The sequence below is a fragment of the Pinus tabuliformis genome, chromosome 5_1 (genome assembly GCF_031772625.1).
Source record: "Pinus tabuliformis cultivar Carrire ecotype Pingquan chromosome 5_1, CPIR1, whole genome shotgun sequence".
In the NCBI taxonomy this organism is placed as follows: domain Eukaryota; kingdom Viridiplantae; phylum Streptophyta; class Pinopsida; order Pinales; family Pinaceae; genus Pinus; species Pinus tabuliformis.
The window spans coordinates 649,575,529-649,593,738 of record NC_142305.1 but is presented as its reverse complement, the minus strand read 5'-3'; the positions used below and the strand labels follow the sequence as shown (position 1 = coordinate 649,593,738).

Here is an 18,210-nt window from a genome sequence, read left to right as displayed (position 1 = left end):
TTACTATGTGTTATTTCCATTCCACAATCTGACTGGGTGGAAGAAGAAAGGATAAAATGGCAGCAAGATGAAAATATATGCAAGATTATTCAACAGTTATAGGAGGACCTTGATGCAATAGAAAAATTTACATGGAAAAATGATTTGTTATGGTATCAAGATTGCTTATACTTATGTAAGAATTCTCAACTCAAATAGAAGTTCCTATTGGAATTACACACTTCTCCTATAGGAGGACATTTAGGGTTCTTGAAGACATACCATAGGATCAAGAAATATTTTTTTGGGAAGGTCTTAAAGCATATGTGCAAAAATTTGTGGCAGAATGTGTGGTATTCCAACAAAATAAAGGAGAGATGATTAAGACCCTAGGGCTCCTTCAGTGATTCGCCATACCAAGGCAGCGTTGGGAAGAAGTTTCAATGGATTTGATTACAAGTTTACCCAAATATGAAGGAAAGAGTGTCATTATGATAGTGGTAGATCGAATAATAAATTATGCCCACTTTTCCTCTCTTTCTCATCCTTTTAAAGTAAGTATTGTGGCAAAAGCATTTATGGAAACAATCCAAAAGCTACATGGAATACCAAAGATTATTGTAAGTGATAGAGATCCAATTTTCATTGGAAATTTTTGGACTAAATTATTTTCTTTTTTGGGTACTCAATTGGCTCACAACTCATCTTACCATCCCCAATCTGGTGAGAAACTGAGATTGTGAATAAATGTGAAGGATATATATGTTATTTTGCATCTAATTAAAAAACACAATAGGTCAAATGGTTTCCCTTGGTAGAATGGTGGTATGGAACATCCTTCCATACTCCATAAAAGATGTCACCATTTATGGAACTATATGGTTATCATCCTCCATCCATCTCATCACCCTTGAAAGGGACTATAAAAGCTCAAGTAGTAGAAGAAACAACAAGCAAATCAACATCATAGTGAAATGGAATTTGAAGTGGGGGATTGGATATTTGTGAGCCTACAAGCATATAAACAAATGTCCATAAAGCAAAAAAAGAAGGAAAATAATTTAGTTTCGAGGAATTGTGGCCTCTATAAGGTGTTGCAGAGGATTGGAAGTTTGGCTTACAAATTAGAGTTGCCTTCATCTTCACATGTAGGCTAAAATGTCTCATGGTCCCATTTTATTATAATTGTACCCTTTGTCTCCTATATATATATTAGACTATCTTACAATTAGATGATAGATCTACTATTAAACCATAAGGGGTGTTAGAAGATATTCATGTCATGTTACATTTTTTTATTAGCCTTGCACCTTAAAAATGATAAGAAACCAATAGTTATAGTGAAATTCAAGGGAGAAACCTTTGTTTACAATAAATACTATTAACTTGACAATATTTGATGCTCCTAAGACTAGGTCTCCTTAGTATATATATACTAAGGAGACCTAGTCTTAGGAGCATAACATATTGTCAAGTTAATTGTGTTTATTATAAGTGGAAGTTTCTCCCTTGAATTTGGCTATAGCTATTGGTTTCTTATCATTTTTAAGGCACACAGATCATAATAGAATCTAAGGTGACTTGAATATCTTCTAACACCCCTTATGGTTTAATAGTAGATCTATAAACTAATTGTAAGATAGTTGGTGTGTAATAAATATTATTCAATTGCAAATGATCCATTATAATTTTTGTCACTACATTTATTGTTGCACATAAATCTATTAATGTATTTGGATTTGCAACATTATTAATGTGAATTTGGACTATGGGACTTCCTAGATCAAGGTATTTTTCAATATATGTTTTTCCCATCATGATATCTGCTAATTGACCAATAGTATGTACCATTTGTGGATCTTTTTGTTTTCTTCCTAGTTTCTTTAAGCATAATTCCTTTATTGTTTTTGCATAAATTGGAATATCTTTTGTTGCTTGCAATAACAGAACGTGAATACAAACATTCCTTAATTCATCCAACATATCATAATCAGACGATATTAATTGTTGCTCTACATTCAATTGTTTCTCTATATGTAATATTTATAGAAAAGGAGGATCTTTGTATGTATAGGGTTGATTTATTGGAAGAGTATAGGAAGTTTGTTTTATTGTTGTATCATCTACTATTGGATTAAGAATTTATTCCTCATTTTGTTCTTTGATGATAATATGTGAATCCCTATCAAGTACCCTTTATGATATAAGGTGAATGTCATTTATATTAATAGGGGTAATCATATAGGTTGGAAAATTTTGTAACTCAGTGTTGTAGGCAGGAAATGATACTTTATTATTTGGATTTGAAATGGGCTTGGTAGGTAGTTGGGTAGGCCTCTGATGAGGTTGGGTACAAGGAAATTGTAAAGGTTGGATAGAAGATAATTGTAATTGTTGTGGTTATGGATTTTGTGATTTTAAAGGAGGTTGATTTGGATAAGATTGTTTAGGTTGAGAAGAATATTGAGGATAATGTGGTGGGTTTTGTGGATTTTGTGGATACTGGGGCTATTCTTATGGACATTGCAGAAAATTTGTCATACTTCCATAAGGGACCCCTCACCATACTTGTTTCCAAGGTTGGTTTTTGGTTTGTGGTGGTCATGTTTGCCAAAGTAAAGGTGTATTACTAATATGTTGTGGATATTATTGATAAGGATTGAATTGTTGTGTGGGATCTTGAGTAATTCCTCAATCTCAAGGTTGCCAAGGTCCCCTTGGTGCAACATAGAAAAGTTGCTCTAAAGCATCATTTTCTTCATTGTCTCCTAAAAAAACTATGTTCAATCCTAGCAAAGATCGATAATCATTTATTGCATGTTTTTTTGCACATAGAACGTGTACATATTTCACTGTTATCTAAAGGGAATTCATGGAAAGGATAATTCTTTCTACATTTTGGACAAAAAACTGATAATGCTGCATTTTTTTTCTTTTTGTTTATTTTGGATTTTCAATGTATTTAATTTCTCTCTAAGATTTCCAAGAATATCTATTTTAAAATTTTCAAGTAAATTACCCAGTTTAGCTCTACTTACCCCACCTGATGTTGATTTACTTACCCTAGAGATGGTAGGACCTATAGGTCCCTTATCATATTTTGATCTTCCTCTTGAAATGTGTTTACACAATTCACAAATTTCTGCAAAACTTAGTTAAAATACATCTCCTTTTCCCAATAGATTTAAATGATTTATACATTCATCTCTAATGCCTCTAAGTAAAATATTTATAAGAGTATCAATACTTATATGATGTTGTTTAGATCTTTTAACATTATAGGAAAATATTTCCACATAATCTTCAAGAGGTCCATTTTCCTTTTGACTCAATTTAAAAACATGTTCTTTAAGATCATGATCTATGCAATAGTATTTTTATTTTTCAAGAAAAAGTTGATGCATTTCATCTTAATTTCTAATAGAATTTGTACCCAACCCCATAAACCATCCTTAAAAGTGGTTGGAAATAACTTTAATTTTTGAGTGTCTAGTGAAGAACCATAATTTTGACATAATACTTCAAACTCAAAAAAAAAAGTTTTAGTATCTTCCATTCTCAAACCATGAAAATTGGGTATTATCGATGGTGAGATAACTTTCATATTCACATTGGTTGTTGGATCTTAAATAGGAAATCCAAATTATTCTTCTTCTTCTTCCTCATATTCATGATGTACTAGTCTTCTTTGTCCATTTCCTCCTCCTATTGGTCTACTTCCAATGGATGTTTCTCCTATGCCTTCTTGCCTATTATCAACCATCAATTCTTTTGATGAATGAGAGTATGTAGGTTCCTCAACTAGATTTTTCTCAACTAGTTGCTCTTGGATTTATTCTTCTTCATCTAACTTTCTTCTATTATAGTTTCTTCAATTGGTATTTCCAATTGTTGTCCATTGAATGCCTCTCCTATTGGATGTGAATAAAATACAACTAATGTTGAATACTCTTCTTGATTTCTAAATTTTCCTCTGAACTGTGAAGTTTCCTATGGATACCTTCTTCTACCTACAAATTTTGGGATGCATGATGTTTAATTTGATGTGGCTCTTATTGCACCACATTTTGAACTGTTTGATGTGATTGGTGGATGAATTGTTGGGATGATTCTACCTCTAACATATTTACCTCTAAAATCTCTTTCCCTATTAATGCATCCTATTTATCATGCTTTTCCTATGCAAATAATTGTATGTTAATGGATACTTAGGTTAGAAACTAACTCCTTTTGAAACTTCCCCAGAAGTGGCATAAAAAATGTCGGTAATTCTTTTGATTCTAGAATTCTATTAAATTTAATCATCAATCCGAGTTTGTAAACTCATGAAGTGTTATGCAAAATAAATGTGGGATTTACTTTCTAAACTACTTATAAAGAATTACTTTAAAAGATATCTATCATTTAGCTATAGAAACAGAGTTTACCTACGTAAAAAGAGTAAATGTGAAATCAAAGAAATGAGCACAATGATGATTCTAAACACTTCTAAATCATTGACTTCTAAAGATTTATTTTCAAACTTCTTAGAAAACATGAATTGTCTCAAATTCTTTTCAAATAACCTTTTTTGGTCGTGTAAGATAAATCTATTTATTGACCATAGTCTCTATGGAATGAGAATATCTTGAAGATATCATCTTCCAACCAAATAATTCACATGTCTTCTCCTTAAGGTTTGGGAAATAAATTCTAAATGGTTTGATGCAATCTATACAACTCTAGTTGTATAGGTACAAAAACTTCAAGATGAATCACTTTATGTCCTTGCAATTCTTTTTTATCAAACCATGATATATGAACAAAATAGGTTAATTACATGATAGAGTATTTTTCCATTTACATGGAGAAACCTCCCACTCAAATAGTCAAAGTTGAAAGTATTTTATTTAAAAAGCATAAATTTATTTGGTTTTTAAAGAATATTTCCTTAGCATTTTTGGAAATTGTTCCAAGTAAACCACAACTCTGCATCTCCATGATGCCAAAACCTATTGGATCATAAATCCCCTGTTAAACCTTTAGGGCCACATAGGCTTCTTTCTATCCATGTATATTTTGAATCTATAGGGCACATTCCTTATCCTCTTAGTTTTCTACCATGTTAAAATGTCCATGCTTTTTCCCAAAAGCATTTCCAATTTCCATTTTTTCTAAAACATATTCACCCAAATTATATAGGATAAAATTATTTAACCTTAAGTCACCAAAATTTTATAGAAATTATATAAGATACTTAGAAATTTGGGTATTTTTATAACAATATCACTGGACATATTACAATTTGTTGAGCAAGTTGGCAATTGTTGTCTTTGATGTCAAGTGATGACAAGTTCAAGGGGAGCTTGTTGATGTTATTATTTATGTGTGTTGTGCTTGTTAGCTACTTGATGTGTAGCCTATATTTGAAAGAATTTTGTTTATAGGTAACAACTTCAAAAGAACATGAAAAGTGCTTGGTTGGATAGCCCTCTCAAAGTTCTTTCCAATGGTATATGGCACTTGATCAAAATATTAAGGAATGAGGAGAAAATTATTTTTGAATTAAAGGCAGTGTTAGCAGGCATAAATGGTTTCAAAAAATCTAGGTTTTCAGGTCATTCGGGGTGCAACCAGTTGGAAGCTGGCAGAACTAGGCAAATGTTAGAATAATCCAGACATTCAGGGCATCCAAAACATTTGAGGTGCAAACAATTTTTGTGTGGCTGAAACAGTCAGATATTGGATCATCTAAATTTATCTAGGCATCCAAACTCATTCAATATGCACTAAGGCATCCAAACATCTGAGCCTCTAGGGGCGCATTCACTAGTCACACAATTAGAATAGCCAAACACTCGATCATTTGGATTTAACCGTGCTTCAATGTCTTCCAGGCATCTTAGTCTCATAAAGGTGTAAAAAGCGAGACACGAAGAAAAAGGCTAGATGACATAGTTTCCAACACCAAAACGAAGTGGACCCTAGTACATCTGGCAGTGAAAAAAATATGACGTGGTTCTAGGTGATGATGTAGCACACTAAGGTAGTGACACATGGCAGATGGATTTGACCTTTTTGGGTGGCCAAGTAGCCCATTTCTAAGTGACATGTGGTAGTGATGAGGAACAATAGGTGGCAGAGATGACATGGCAGTGATTTACCAGGTGAGGTAGCAATCTTGAGATTTCTTCTAAGGAGAAATTTTCTAAGGCTCAACAGTGGTAAACGATGTGGCTGAAAGTTGAATACTGGGTGCTAGGAAAGTGGGCCCCATTATTCTTCATGGTACCACATTGCACAGGTGAATACGGCAAAGATCACAAACCCCCTGATAAAGCTTGAAAGGTTGGGGGGGTCGAAGTGAGTTCTATGTAGTTAGATTTGATCGACTTACAAGATCTCTTGATTCCGTTGGGGAATGAATTGATGAGTTAAGTTGCATATGTGACAAATCACAAGCCCCCCCTCCTTTGTTAAATCTTGGAAAATAAGGGGGGCGTGAAGTGGGTTATATGTCATTAGATATTATCAACTCATAAGATCGTTCTGGCGAGCTCTAGAAAGTGTTTTTGGTTTAACCAGTGGATGGTCCACAACAGACCAAGGTTGAGCACCTTTTGGGCTTAAGCTTATGGTTCGGGCTCGCGGACGTGTGCACTTGGAAGCTAACCATCAAGGGTTACAAGACTATAAATTCGACATTCGAGCACCAAATTTTGTTAGAGCATAAAGTTGTTTTGGACGCCAAATTTAGTGAATTAGGTTGAATGAATTAAATATTTAGTTTGGAAATGTCTATAAAAGGAAAGAAGGACACAATGTAAGGTGTAGTTGTTCCCATGTTGATGAAAGAATTGTAGCTACTATAACACGTAGAAGCACAGACAACTTGAATTGATTGAGGAGAGAAAAGGGGAGTCGAACAATATATTGATGTGCAGCAGAACTGAGATAAAGCAGAAGACAAGTGTTGGTTAAAGGCTAAGTGTGCAAATATGTTGAGATCTGGAGTTGTTGTGAGCTTGCGAATTTTTTATCCAAAGTGTTAAGTATTAACAGCTATGCAAGTGCAATATTTTAATTAAGATGGCCTTTGATCTGAGTTTGAAAATGAGATTAAAAGGGGATCTAAGAGGTTGCAATAGTTTGGTTCTTGTAGATCAGGGGATTGGACTCTCCTTCAAGTTGGTGCCTATAAAGATCAGGGGGTTGGTGCCTCCAGCAAGTTGGTCCCTACAAACAATGGGAATTGGTGCTTCCAGCAAGTTGGTGCTTGCAAAGAAAAGGGGGTTGGATCCTCTTGTAGGTTGGTGCCTACATAACTTGATGTAATATGAATTTGGTGCTTGCAATTACATCATAATAACAAAGAATTTGTGGTTTTCTCCTACATGGATTTCCATGTTAATTCCTTGTGTTTAACATCTTATGTGAATTTTGCTTCGTGACGTGATTGAATGTGTTTGAATGGTTAAATAATTGTTAAAGATTATATAACATTCCCCCTCTTAGTTTTATCCTGATTCCCAACACAATTTGCATATTAAGGAAAAATAAGATTCACCATAATTTCTACACTTTAAGATAAATTTATATCCTTAAAATTTCCCCTGTCATTGGGTTTCTAGAAATTCATTAGTCATCCATCTTCTAAATGATGATATCTCAATGACATTATTAGAGGCATATATGTTGGACAACCCTAACAAATGACCATCTAAATTTAGGTGTAACCAAACTTATCTTTTAGTATGGTATGTTCCCACCCAACCACAACATAAGCTAACTAAGACAAGATGAAAATGAAAAATCCACCCTTACCATTGGTATGGCTTGAGAAAAATAAGCAACACCTAACCAAATGATTGATACAACCGTACTTAATAGACACCCAATAAGTTTGACATGTTACAAACATAAAATATCCACTCCACCAATCAAAGTCTTTATTGAGATAATGTATGTTCCCTACAAGGATCACTTAGACTTCTCACATCCCATGATGCAAATTTGATTGGGAACCTACCATGCCTTACATCTCTTCCTTATTATCCTTCAAGCCTTCGAGGGCAATATAATGGTTTAAAAATTCTATACTTTTCCTAGGAAAAAATATTTGTCCAAAGTAATAGGCTTTGTCCTTTTCTAATGGTCATCCATTGAGTCATCTACTGACATGTTTAGTAGCAAATGTGGGGTATGGGTCATTTGGTCTCCTCCTCGTTAAGTACTAGGCATTTGAATTGGCACAATACTAGCTTGTCAACTACAGGAGTTTGATACCTACTGAGATTAGTTGATGTTGAATCCTTTTGCACCAAGGCCTTCTAAGGCCTATTATTCCTGTTGCAACATGTTACTTGGATCTATCCACCTTTGAGAACCTATTTGTGCTTAAGGAACTAGAGTGGTTGAAGTTCGCATGTAGTTAGACTAAGACATCAATGGGTGACCACAAATGCAATGGTTTAAGCTTTAATACTGGAAATATATATTGGGAAATTGGCATACCTTATTGGATGTCTTATCATTTTATCACCTACACTAATGAGGACAAAATCCTTTAGGTACTTGGGTAGGTTAAGTTTGAGACAATCCCTATGTTGATGCCAACTAGGGTTTAATTCAAGATCATAATAAATAACACCATAAATGGGGGTTGAGATTCGCTTTTAAAAAGTTTGAATATGCATTGTGACACCATAAATGTCCACCCAAACTGGGTAAGATAATTGGGTTACTTGATCAACAAAAATCCATTAACTTCGTGGGGAGAAAATGAATAATAGGTTTTTATAGATCCAACTGCGATGATGAATTGGTTTAAGAAAATATGTCTTTTCAACAAAGCAAAACAAAATGAATGATTTAATATTAATAGGTAGACCACAAAATAACCAAAAGGGTTCATGCTGGAATGCAATATATACTTTATAACATTTAGGTATATAACTATTAATAAAAAATCATTAAAATAACCAAATTTATTGTGAAAAGACTAAACACTTGTCTAAGTACATCATTAAAGATACACAATCATAAACCATCTTGAAACATCAACCAAACCCTCCACCTCTTAATTCCATTATTTTTGTTCCAAAACTTTTATTTAAATTTCTTATATTTCAAAACTTAATTCCATTAATTTTACTCCAACACTTATATTCAAGTTTCTTATATTTCCAAAGCTTAACTTTATCATAATATACCATATTCATATGATAGATATGAGATTTGAACTGGTGTTAAAAAAACCTAGATATTGACAATGCCCAACTTTTTTTAAAACAAATTTTTTTAATGGAAATATTATTTAAAACTATTTTTTTAATGGAAATATTAAGTTGTGAGAGAATTAATTTGCTCTATATGATCATATATATATATATATAAGAAGACTATTTTTTCCTCTCTGGATCTCAGTAACACAAAAATCTTGTTAAAATAATAAAAATTCTGGTTAAAATAATATTGGGGCTCTTCAGGAATATACTTGATAGCATAACGAAATGCATGCATGACTTAAGAAAAAATTCTTATTAAGATAACACTGCGGTTCTTTAGGAATATACTTGATAGCATAACAAAATGCATGCATGAACTAAAAGAGATATGGATAGAGGTTTCAAACAAGCAAGCATATATCCTTGGCCAACATTCTAAGCCATCGGCCGTACTAAAGAAAAGTAAAAAGCGGTCGTATCATAAACTTCAATACATTCTACAATCTTCCATACAACTACATAGAGAAGTTCGCAGACAATCAGCCTAAATGAAGTTGGATTTTTCACTTTGAATCTCTTTAGTGTCCGTCCATCTCAATTATTAAATTGCCAAGGACTGATTAAATATAAAACTTAAGGAATGTTGGGGAGTTACATGCAAATTCAATTGTCTTTCGTAGCAAATTTGTTCAGAATCTTCCCATCCAGCTAGCTGGAATTATTGCAGGGAACAAGCCAGATAGAAAAGGTTTCAGTCTGTAACGCTATAATATGCGTATAAGGTTGTGATAGATTTTCTGATTTAATTATTCCTTCTTTCTTTATAGTACCAGTGGATGTCTCTTTTACTTTCGGAATATTGATTTGCTTTTGTCATGCAGTGTAAAGTTTGATAAGAATAAGACTTTCATGTGTGCATTCACTGGGAGCTCCTATGGTGATTTTTTTTTTTTTGGTCTAAAAACGCTTTTCCCCATGTAATGTGAGATTAATAGTATTGGTAGAACAAGTGCCTATTTAATCTGGAATGCTCATGAAGAAAGGATATAGGAGTTTGAGAGGATCTTTGGGTAGTAGGGAAAAACCTGTAGCCTAGCACACTGCACTCCAGGATGGCCAGGAAGATTTGTTTATTTGTGCTCTACATCTCTTGTGCAGCAACCATTCTGCATTGCACAGGTAATCATCTGTTCCTTTGTTTTTTTCTCCAGTCTGTTAGAAGTTTATGTTGGTTTATTTGCAATAGTTGTGTCACTGCAACTATGATAGATCCATTCTCAGAGCTATCTTTACAAGTAGATATCAGTATGTTATGGTAATTGTTAAGATATTATAATCAGTATAAAGTCAAACTTATTATTAGTATAAATCCATCTTTACTTTGAAGTGAAAACTTCAATATAATCTTGAAATGGTTCTGCAAATGCAAGTAACAGATACCCACTTAACCCTTTAGATACAAACCCTTCAATACAATCTTGAAATGGTTCTACAAATGCAATTAACAGAGTCCTATTTAACCCTTTAGATACAAACCTCAAATGAGTTTTTACAATAATAGCATGAGTGCCACTAGATAGATTCATCTTTAACCTAGCGGACCTCAATGTATCTCAAGTCTCTGGGGTATTCAGACCTCAGGAGTTTGATCTATGCTACTGTATATGTTTTTCTTAACAGTTTAATTTTGAATGCCTTTAACTTCTTTCTCTGCAGAGGCTGGGAGAGGAGGGGTATCCATGGCTATCACCAACAATCATCCCAGGGATAATTCTGCATCGACTCGTAAAGCTACCAGGCTCACAGAAGGCCTCAAACTGACCAGGATGAAGCTCCTTGAATCCACACCAACATCCAAGAAGTGGTATAATACTAGTCCCTGCGCCCCGTGCTCTTCCTCAACGCCCTCTACCCCATCGGGTTCCCAAACACCTTTTGCAGGCAATCCCCCGGCTCCTCCGGCCTTTGCTCCTCCACCCCCTAACCCTTCCACCCCTTCTTCTCCTACCGTAATTGCTGAGCCTCCTTGTCATGATCGTGATATGCCCCCTCCTGCACCAATTGCTACCACACCTCCTCTCCCATCACCAGTCATAACAAACCCACCAACTCCTATACCTTATACTAGCCCCCCGGCCCCGACCACGCCAGCTATACCATCTCCTCCTGTAGAATATATGCCATCTCCTTCTCCATACAATGCTCCTACTACTCCTTCTTCTCCCATTATACCATCTCCTCCTGTTACATACGTGCCTTCTCCCCCTGTTGCGCCCATTATACCATCTCCTCCTGTTACATATATACCATCTCCTCCTGTTACATATATGCCATCCCCCCCTGTTACAACGCCTGTTACACCAACCCCCCCTGTTACATATATGCCATCCCCCCCTGTTACAACGCCTGTTACACCAACCCCCCCTGTTACATATATGCCATCCCCCCCTGTTACATATATGTCCCCTCCCCCTGCTACGCCTGTTATACCATCTCCTCCTGTTACATATATGCCATCCCCCCCTGAGACTCCCCTTACACCATCCCCTCCTGTTACATATCTCCCTCCCTATTCTTCTCCCCCTGCCCCAACCAATCCCACATTACCATCCCCTCCTGTTACAATTCTGCCTCCCTATTCTGCTCCCTCTGCCCCAACCAATCCCACATTACCATCCCCACCTGTTACAATTCTCCCTCCCTATTCTGCTCCCCCTGCCCCAACGAATCCCACAATACCATCCCCTCCTGTTACAACTCCCGCTCCCTATTCTGCTCCCTCTGCCCCAACCAATCCCACATTACCATCTCCTCCTGGTGTATTTCCTGCTCCCACCGTTTCCTACCCCCCTCCTCCCTACACTCCATCTACACCGCCAGGTCAAGGAATCTGGTGTGTGGCCAAGCCTACAATACCAGCATCTGAAATCGAGCAGGCTATGAATTTTGCCTGTGGTGCTGGTGCTGACTGTCAAGCTATCCAACCCAATGGTGCCTGCTTCTCACCCGACACAGTGATTAATCATGCTTCCTATGCCTTCAACAGTTATTGGCAGATGAGCAAAGCCTCTGGTGCGACTTGCGACTTTTCAGGGACAGCCATGGTGGTCACAGTGGATCCAAGTAAGAACACAATCTGCACTGTTGCTTTCTACTTATTTCCAACTAAACCATTCCAAATCTAATGAAATGGTTCTTAAAATATCAGTCTGCCCTCACTGAGTGTGCTCAGCGGTACTAACACTATCAAATCCCTGATTAATGTAGCGCCAAGTTATTAAAACGTAGGTCGCACAATCCTAGATTGATTGGTTTCAAAAAAGGAACACCTTTCCATGCTACACTGTTCAGAGATTTGATGAGGTATTCACTTATCAAATCCCTCATCAGTATAAGGCCGAGAGGTATTCCTGCTAAAGATCAATCAATGCGTTTGTGTGAGTTAGTGATTTTGATAATTCTTCGCTGTACACTGACTGGGGATTTGATTAGTGTCATTATGTAATATAGGTGGTTGTTTATGTTTTGGATTCAAATTAGTTTTTGTTTCCACAATTTTTACTAACTGTGATGCATTTTATCATAAACAAACTGTGACGCAATTTATTTACAGACAACAATTATTTTTATTAACATTCTTATTTTCATACTTTTCCAAGAAAAAGAGCCCTAAACACTGTTTTCTTTGTTTCTCACAACCTTGCAGGCTATGACAATTGCCATTTCGTTTATAACTTGTGAAATTCTCTGGGAGGAATGAGAAAGTATATATATGAGTGAAGCAATCCATTCTTATTATTTTTGTGATATATATAAGAAAGATTATATGTAAGCGGCCGGCTAAAGCAGGCAATCCCTGCTTTGATGTGGAATTGTGTGATCTCAATAAGAGGACGATCTTGGCTATGGAGAATGCCTTCTATCGTGACCTTCTTAGACATGTGGAATACAAGAGAATTATAAACAACCAGATAATATTCAAATAGTTCATTTTGCTGGTGAATGGTTCTGGTTCAGAGTGTTGCAAATCTGTTCATATTCATGTTGAATTTTGCAAAGGAACTTATTAATGAAAAATTTTAAATAAGGTATTTTTATGGCAATGCTATTTTCATATTTATGAACACAAATAATTGCTAAATGCTTTTATATATCTCATATATATAATTTAAATTTTTTAATAAAAAATATTTTTATATTTGTTTTTTTTTTTGAAAAATTGAAATTTAAAAACATTTTATTTTAGAATGTGAGGCTTTCAAAGATAAGAGGAAACTTATTCAGATATTCTGGCATTTAGTTCTTGAGATAATCTATTTAGTTAAGGGTTTGCTGAGAAGCTTGGAGATTTTATTCTAAGACTTCACAAGTAAAAGGCCAAATACATCAACCAAATAAAAAACAAACTGTCCCATAAATTATCTTTAACCTCGTGATAATTTCTTTCTTTCTTTCTATTTAACAATATATGTAAAATAATTTTTTGTTAAAATTTAATTATTAAAAATATATTTTGAAACTTTTCAAAATGTACACATTTTAATATTTTATTTAATAAAATAATTACTTTCTTTTCTAAATTTTTGAACAGTTACATGTCTATTTAACTATGCAAAATGATAATTGTATTTAAATTTAATTATTAAAAATCTTAGTATATTCTAAAATTTTGAATTTTTAAAAACTATTTAATTATTATAATGATTCATTACATCTTTTGTTTGTGGGAAATTACATATTCTTGACCATATATATATGTGAACATTCTTCTAAATAGGCCTGTTAAGGATGATCATACATATTAATGGATTGTTATTTTCTTCTTTAATTTTTTTTAATCTCAATTTAATTTTTTATCTTATGCATTCTTTTAGTTTTTTTTGTAAAGTCAAATAAGACGACCTTTTTGTAAAATAAAGAAAAAACATTTAATTTACAAAATAAGAATATTAGTAGTAAATGGATTAACTAATGAGTTATCTTTGAATCAATAGCTCTATCACAACTTTTAAGGGTGTGATACGATCATTTTATTATCAATGAATTATGAATTAATAATGAGTCCTTCCATTAAGAGGATTTGCTATTCTTTCCTTTTCTAATCTTGATGAGTCTTTTCTTTAGACCATAAGCCACCCCATGCTTATACTTGAAATAGACTCTTTAACAAAAAGTAATATGTTAATAATCTAGTGGTTATGATTAATTGCATTTATTGCTTTTAAATGCAGTTTTATGAGGAAGCCTTTTGCTTAATTCAACATAAAGGGCATATATAATATTTTTGTCTCAAGGAACTTACTTAGGGTGTCCCCAATGGGAAAACGAGATAGCAGCTGCAATTTTGAAAAGGGATGTTTATCGTTCCAAATTGAGACCTCTAATAACAATTCCAAATTTAAAATAAACTTGACACCCACAACAACATAAAGAGGCCAACTTTGTCCATAAACCAAGGTGCCTTATTGACATCTTATTAATGATATAACTCAAAGTAAAAGCCCAAATAAAGAAACCCTTCATATATGAATGGATTGCGACCATATCCTTCGAGAAAGAACTATAGGACTATGAAATCCATGCCTGTAGAATTTTTCATTGATGGTATGCACCACTAAATATAGAAATCATCTTGTCTTTACGAAGATAATCCTCTTTCACCTTAACCTATGCATGATCAAGATTGAAAACTAGAACTAACATTGGCATTTGCATAGAATGACAAGATAACAATCATTGCAAAGGGAAAGGGGGCATTATTGGGTGTTAGAGCAGTGGTGGCCTTAGCACAGTTCGAGGACAATCTTAAAAATAAAACCATGTCTTTAAAGGATACTAGTTTACATTAGATAACCTTGATAGAGGCAGAAGCTTTTAGTGTTGTAGAGGAGTCGACTAAACCTCCCTTACAAGAGGCATTACCATTCTACAACCACTTCATAACTTCTTTGGAAAAATCTCTAATTTGGATGCATGTGAGAAAGAACCCCTCACCACTTTATCCATAAAACCCTCATAAAGAAATAGGACAACCCATTATAATCCCATATCCATGTTGCATTGGGAATTGTTTTTTAAGAAGAAATTACTATAGAAAACTGTGGTAATGAAAACTTTAAGGAATATAGTATTATATCTATGTATAGTATTCTAGATGAACAATTTGATTTGAAAATCATACAAATTGTAGCGTATATTCAATAAGTATATAAAATTTATTATTAGTACTTATAATTATTATGCATATTATTAACCTAATCATTTTTATATAAAAAAAGTGAATTTTTAAACCAAATATTGTGAATTAATGAATTTATTTTTTGAAAAATATGGTAAAAATGGACAATAAGTGAAAATTCACCACTAAAGATCATTTCCTTTGCTTCAAAAATTCCTTATGTTGTGTAAGAACTCTCCAAGGCTATAAAGAGTTTCTCTACAGTGTGAGGACACTCGAAAAGAAGGCAATGATAAAGGAGTTGACTAGGAAAGAGAGCCATGGAGGAGGTGTGCCTCAATAACCTAGAAAATGGATCTTAGGATTTGGTTAAAACCCTCTTTGTGTAATTTAATATTGAATCTAGCTTCTTGTTAGTCATGCAGAAAAATATACTCTTGTAAGTTCAAATCTTTTGGATGATCATGAATAAAAATATGAAAACATGAAGAAAAGTGGAACATTTATCCATGAAGCATAATGTATGTGCATATACTTGTCGAGTAGTTCTTAACAAAGTATGTTACAAAGTTTATCACATTGACTAAAATCCCTCTTCAAAGGTTTGAATCATGCTTATAAACATCATGCTATGGAGGAATTAGCTTCGAAAAGTACTAACTGAATTGGTCTTGATCACTTTTGGTTACATATTATATTTTGTTGACCTTATCACGTAAACATGTGTTCCATGGCATTTAAACATGAATGTCTCTAAAAAGAACGCATGAATCTCACCAATTCAGGTTACCCATGTTGACTTCAAATTTAACAATCATGGTAATCATACCATTTTTAGAATAGGTACAAATAAAAATATTAATAATTAAAATTCCCTATGCGTTCTATATCCATTTAAGTAGTTTCATATATATTGAATACTATCAATGTTATTGGTCATAAAATATGTATGAGGAGTGAAAGAGTGGTTGAATTCTAGGACTTAGAAACCTTGATTGGTTAAAATTGACAAAAACGCTAAGCTGAAAAATTATGCTTCTAAATTTTTTAAATAATGAGTATCCACTACTTGTAAAAAGGTGGGATGTCAATATTACAATATAAAATGTAAAGTCATTCAACCCAATTTAATAACCTTGACAATTTAACTGCAAAATAATAATCTCTTTAGAAGAATGTACTCGCTTCTTTTAATGAATAATGTACTCGCTTCTTTTAATGAATAGTTATATAATATCAGAATAATTGAATCTTACCAAAGATTATAGCAATGCCTTAATTTCACATTCCAATTTTTTTGTATTAATATCACAAAATAATAAATAAATAAAAGCAGCTAAATAAATATAAATAAATAAAAATAATTATTAAAAGTATTGGCAATGCTAATAACAGAGAAACAACTCTTAAAAGAGAATGTTCATTATCTCTTTACAAATTTAAAAATAAAAGTTTAGAATATATATATTCATTTTGTTGAACATATTTGTTGTCACCAAAAAATTAGTCATCTAGCATGATTTACTAGATGGGTCGAAGTACATCATGTAAGGTCAATTTTAAAATAGTAAAATTGCTTTCACTGTGAGAAATTACTTAATGAACTACCTTTGTTAAGTAATTTATAATTAAACCCATGAAGAATAATTAAATGAATCACTATCTATTTAATTTTCTTCTAGGGATAATTAATTAAACTATTTTTCAATTATTATTCCCTGTCAAATTTGATTAAATTCCTTAGGAATAGTTAAATAAATCATTATTTGTCTATTATTCCTTAACCAATTTCTTGAGATGATAAATAAATCATTTACTTATTTATTATTTCTAAATAAAAGTTTAAATATTTTATCCCTCCTAACCAAATATAATAAAATATTCCAAGTGGTTATTCTAAGAATGGGGTAATAATATTTTATTATTGTTCATTATTCTAGGATAACTCAATATTTTGTTATAAATAGAAGGGTTTTCCATTCATTATTCACTTTTGATTATTTTCATTGTTGCACTCACTGTTGTAACTCTGATTATTATCACTGTCACACACCATTTTTCTTCCATTTGAGTTCCCATTGAGCTCAAACATTTTATTTGTTGGGTTTACACATTATAGAGGAGAGAGACTCTATCAAAAAGCTGAAGACGTTTGAGGATAGCCAAGAACCCATCCCATAGAGGGGGACTGGTAACATTTATTTGTTCCCTTCACAGGTGTTATAATAAAACCTATTTTTTGTATATATGGTTTCCATTGGATTATTGGAGTTATTACTGTTCCATTTTATTGTTTAACTGTTATTGTGGCATAGATCAAGACTTTGGTAGGTTTTGTTTCTACCAGTTGTTGTAGATCTACAATGTTTAGCAACCATTTATATTGTTGAGATTGTTTGTCATCCACGGTCTTAAGTGGGTTCTTTTTGTACATCTTTGAGAGGAAAACACTACAAAAAAATTGGCAACTCTGCTAGTATTTTACTTCAAATCCAGAAACTTGGGTGACCTTCAATTTTCAATGTAGGGTTTCTTCTTTTTTTTAGTATCTTAATGTTTTTTACTAGCTTGTTAACCCTAGATCTTTCAAATTTCTGACTTCCACAAGTTTTCTGGTCTCTTCCGCAGATGACAGGAACCAGCCGTGATAGAGACGACAATTTTTTTTGATATTTTCCAATTGGGAATCAAGAAGAAGAAATAGCACTTTTCTGCCCAAAAAGTGCGATCTGGAGTCCAAAGCACACCTTTCAGCCCAAAAAAGCGACCCCCCCTTGAAAATAGGTCAGCACTTGTGATTTTTAGGGTTTTTATCAGATCTATTTCTGGGTTTTGCTTGGGGCTGTC

The 18,210-nt window shown here is 33.5% G+C and overlaps 1 protein-coding gene across 1 annotated transcript; it reads left to right on the top strand.

Moving 5' to 3' along the window:
• The first annotated feature begins 10,107 nt into the window (after positions 1-10,107).
• On the top strand, positions 10,108-13,175 carry LOC149166668 (uncharacterized). The gene is made up of 3 exons (XM_089431385.1): positions 10,108-10,364; positions 10,902-12,308; positions 12,892-13,175. Exons 1-3 carry the CDS (start codon positions 10,298-10,300, stop codon positions 12,924-12,926), a joined length of 1,509 nt encoding a protein of 502 aa, XP_089287511.1. The 5' UTR covers positions 10,108-10,297; the 3' UTR covers positions 12,927-13,175.
• Positions 13,176-18,210: the final 5,035 nt, after the last annotated feature.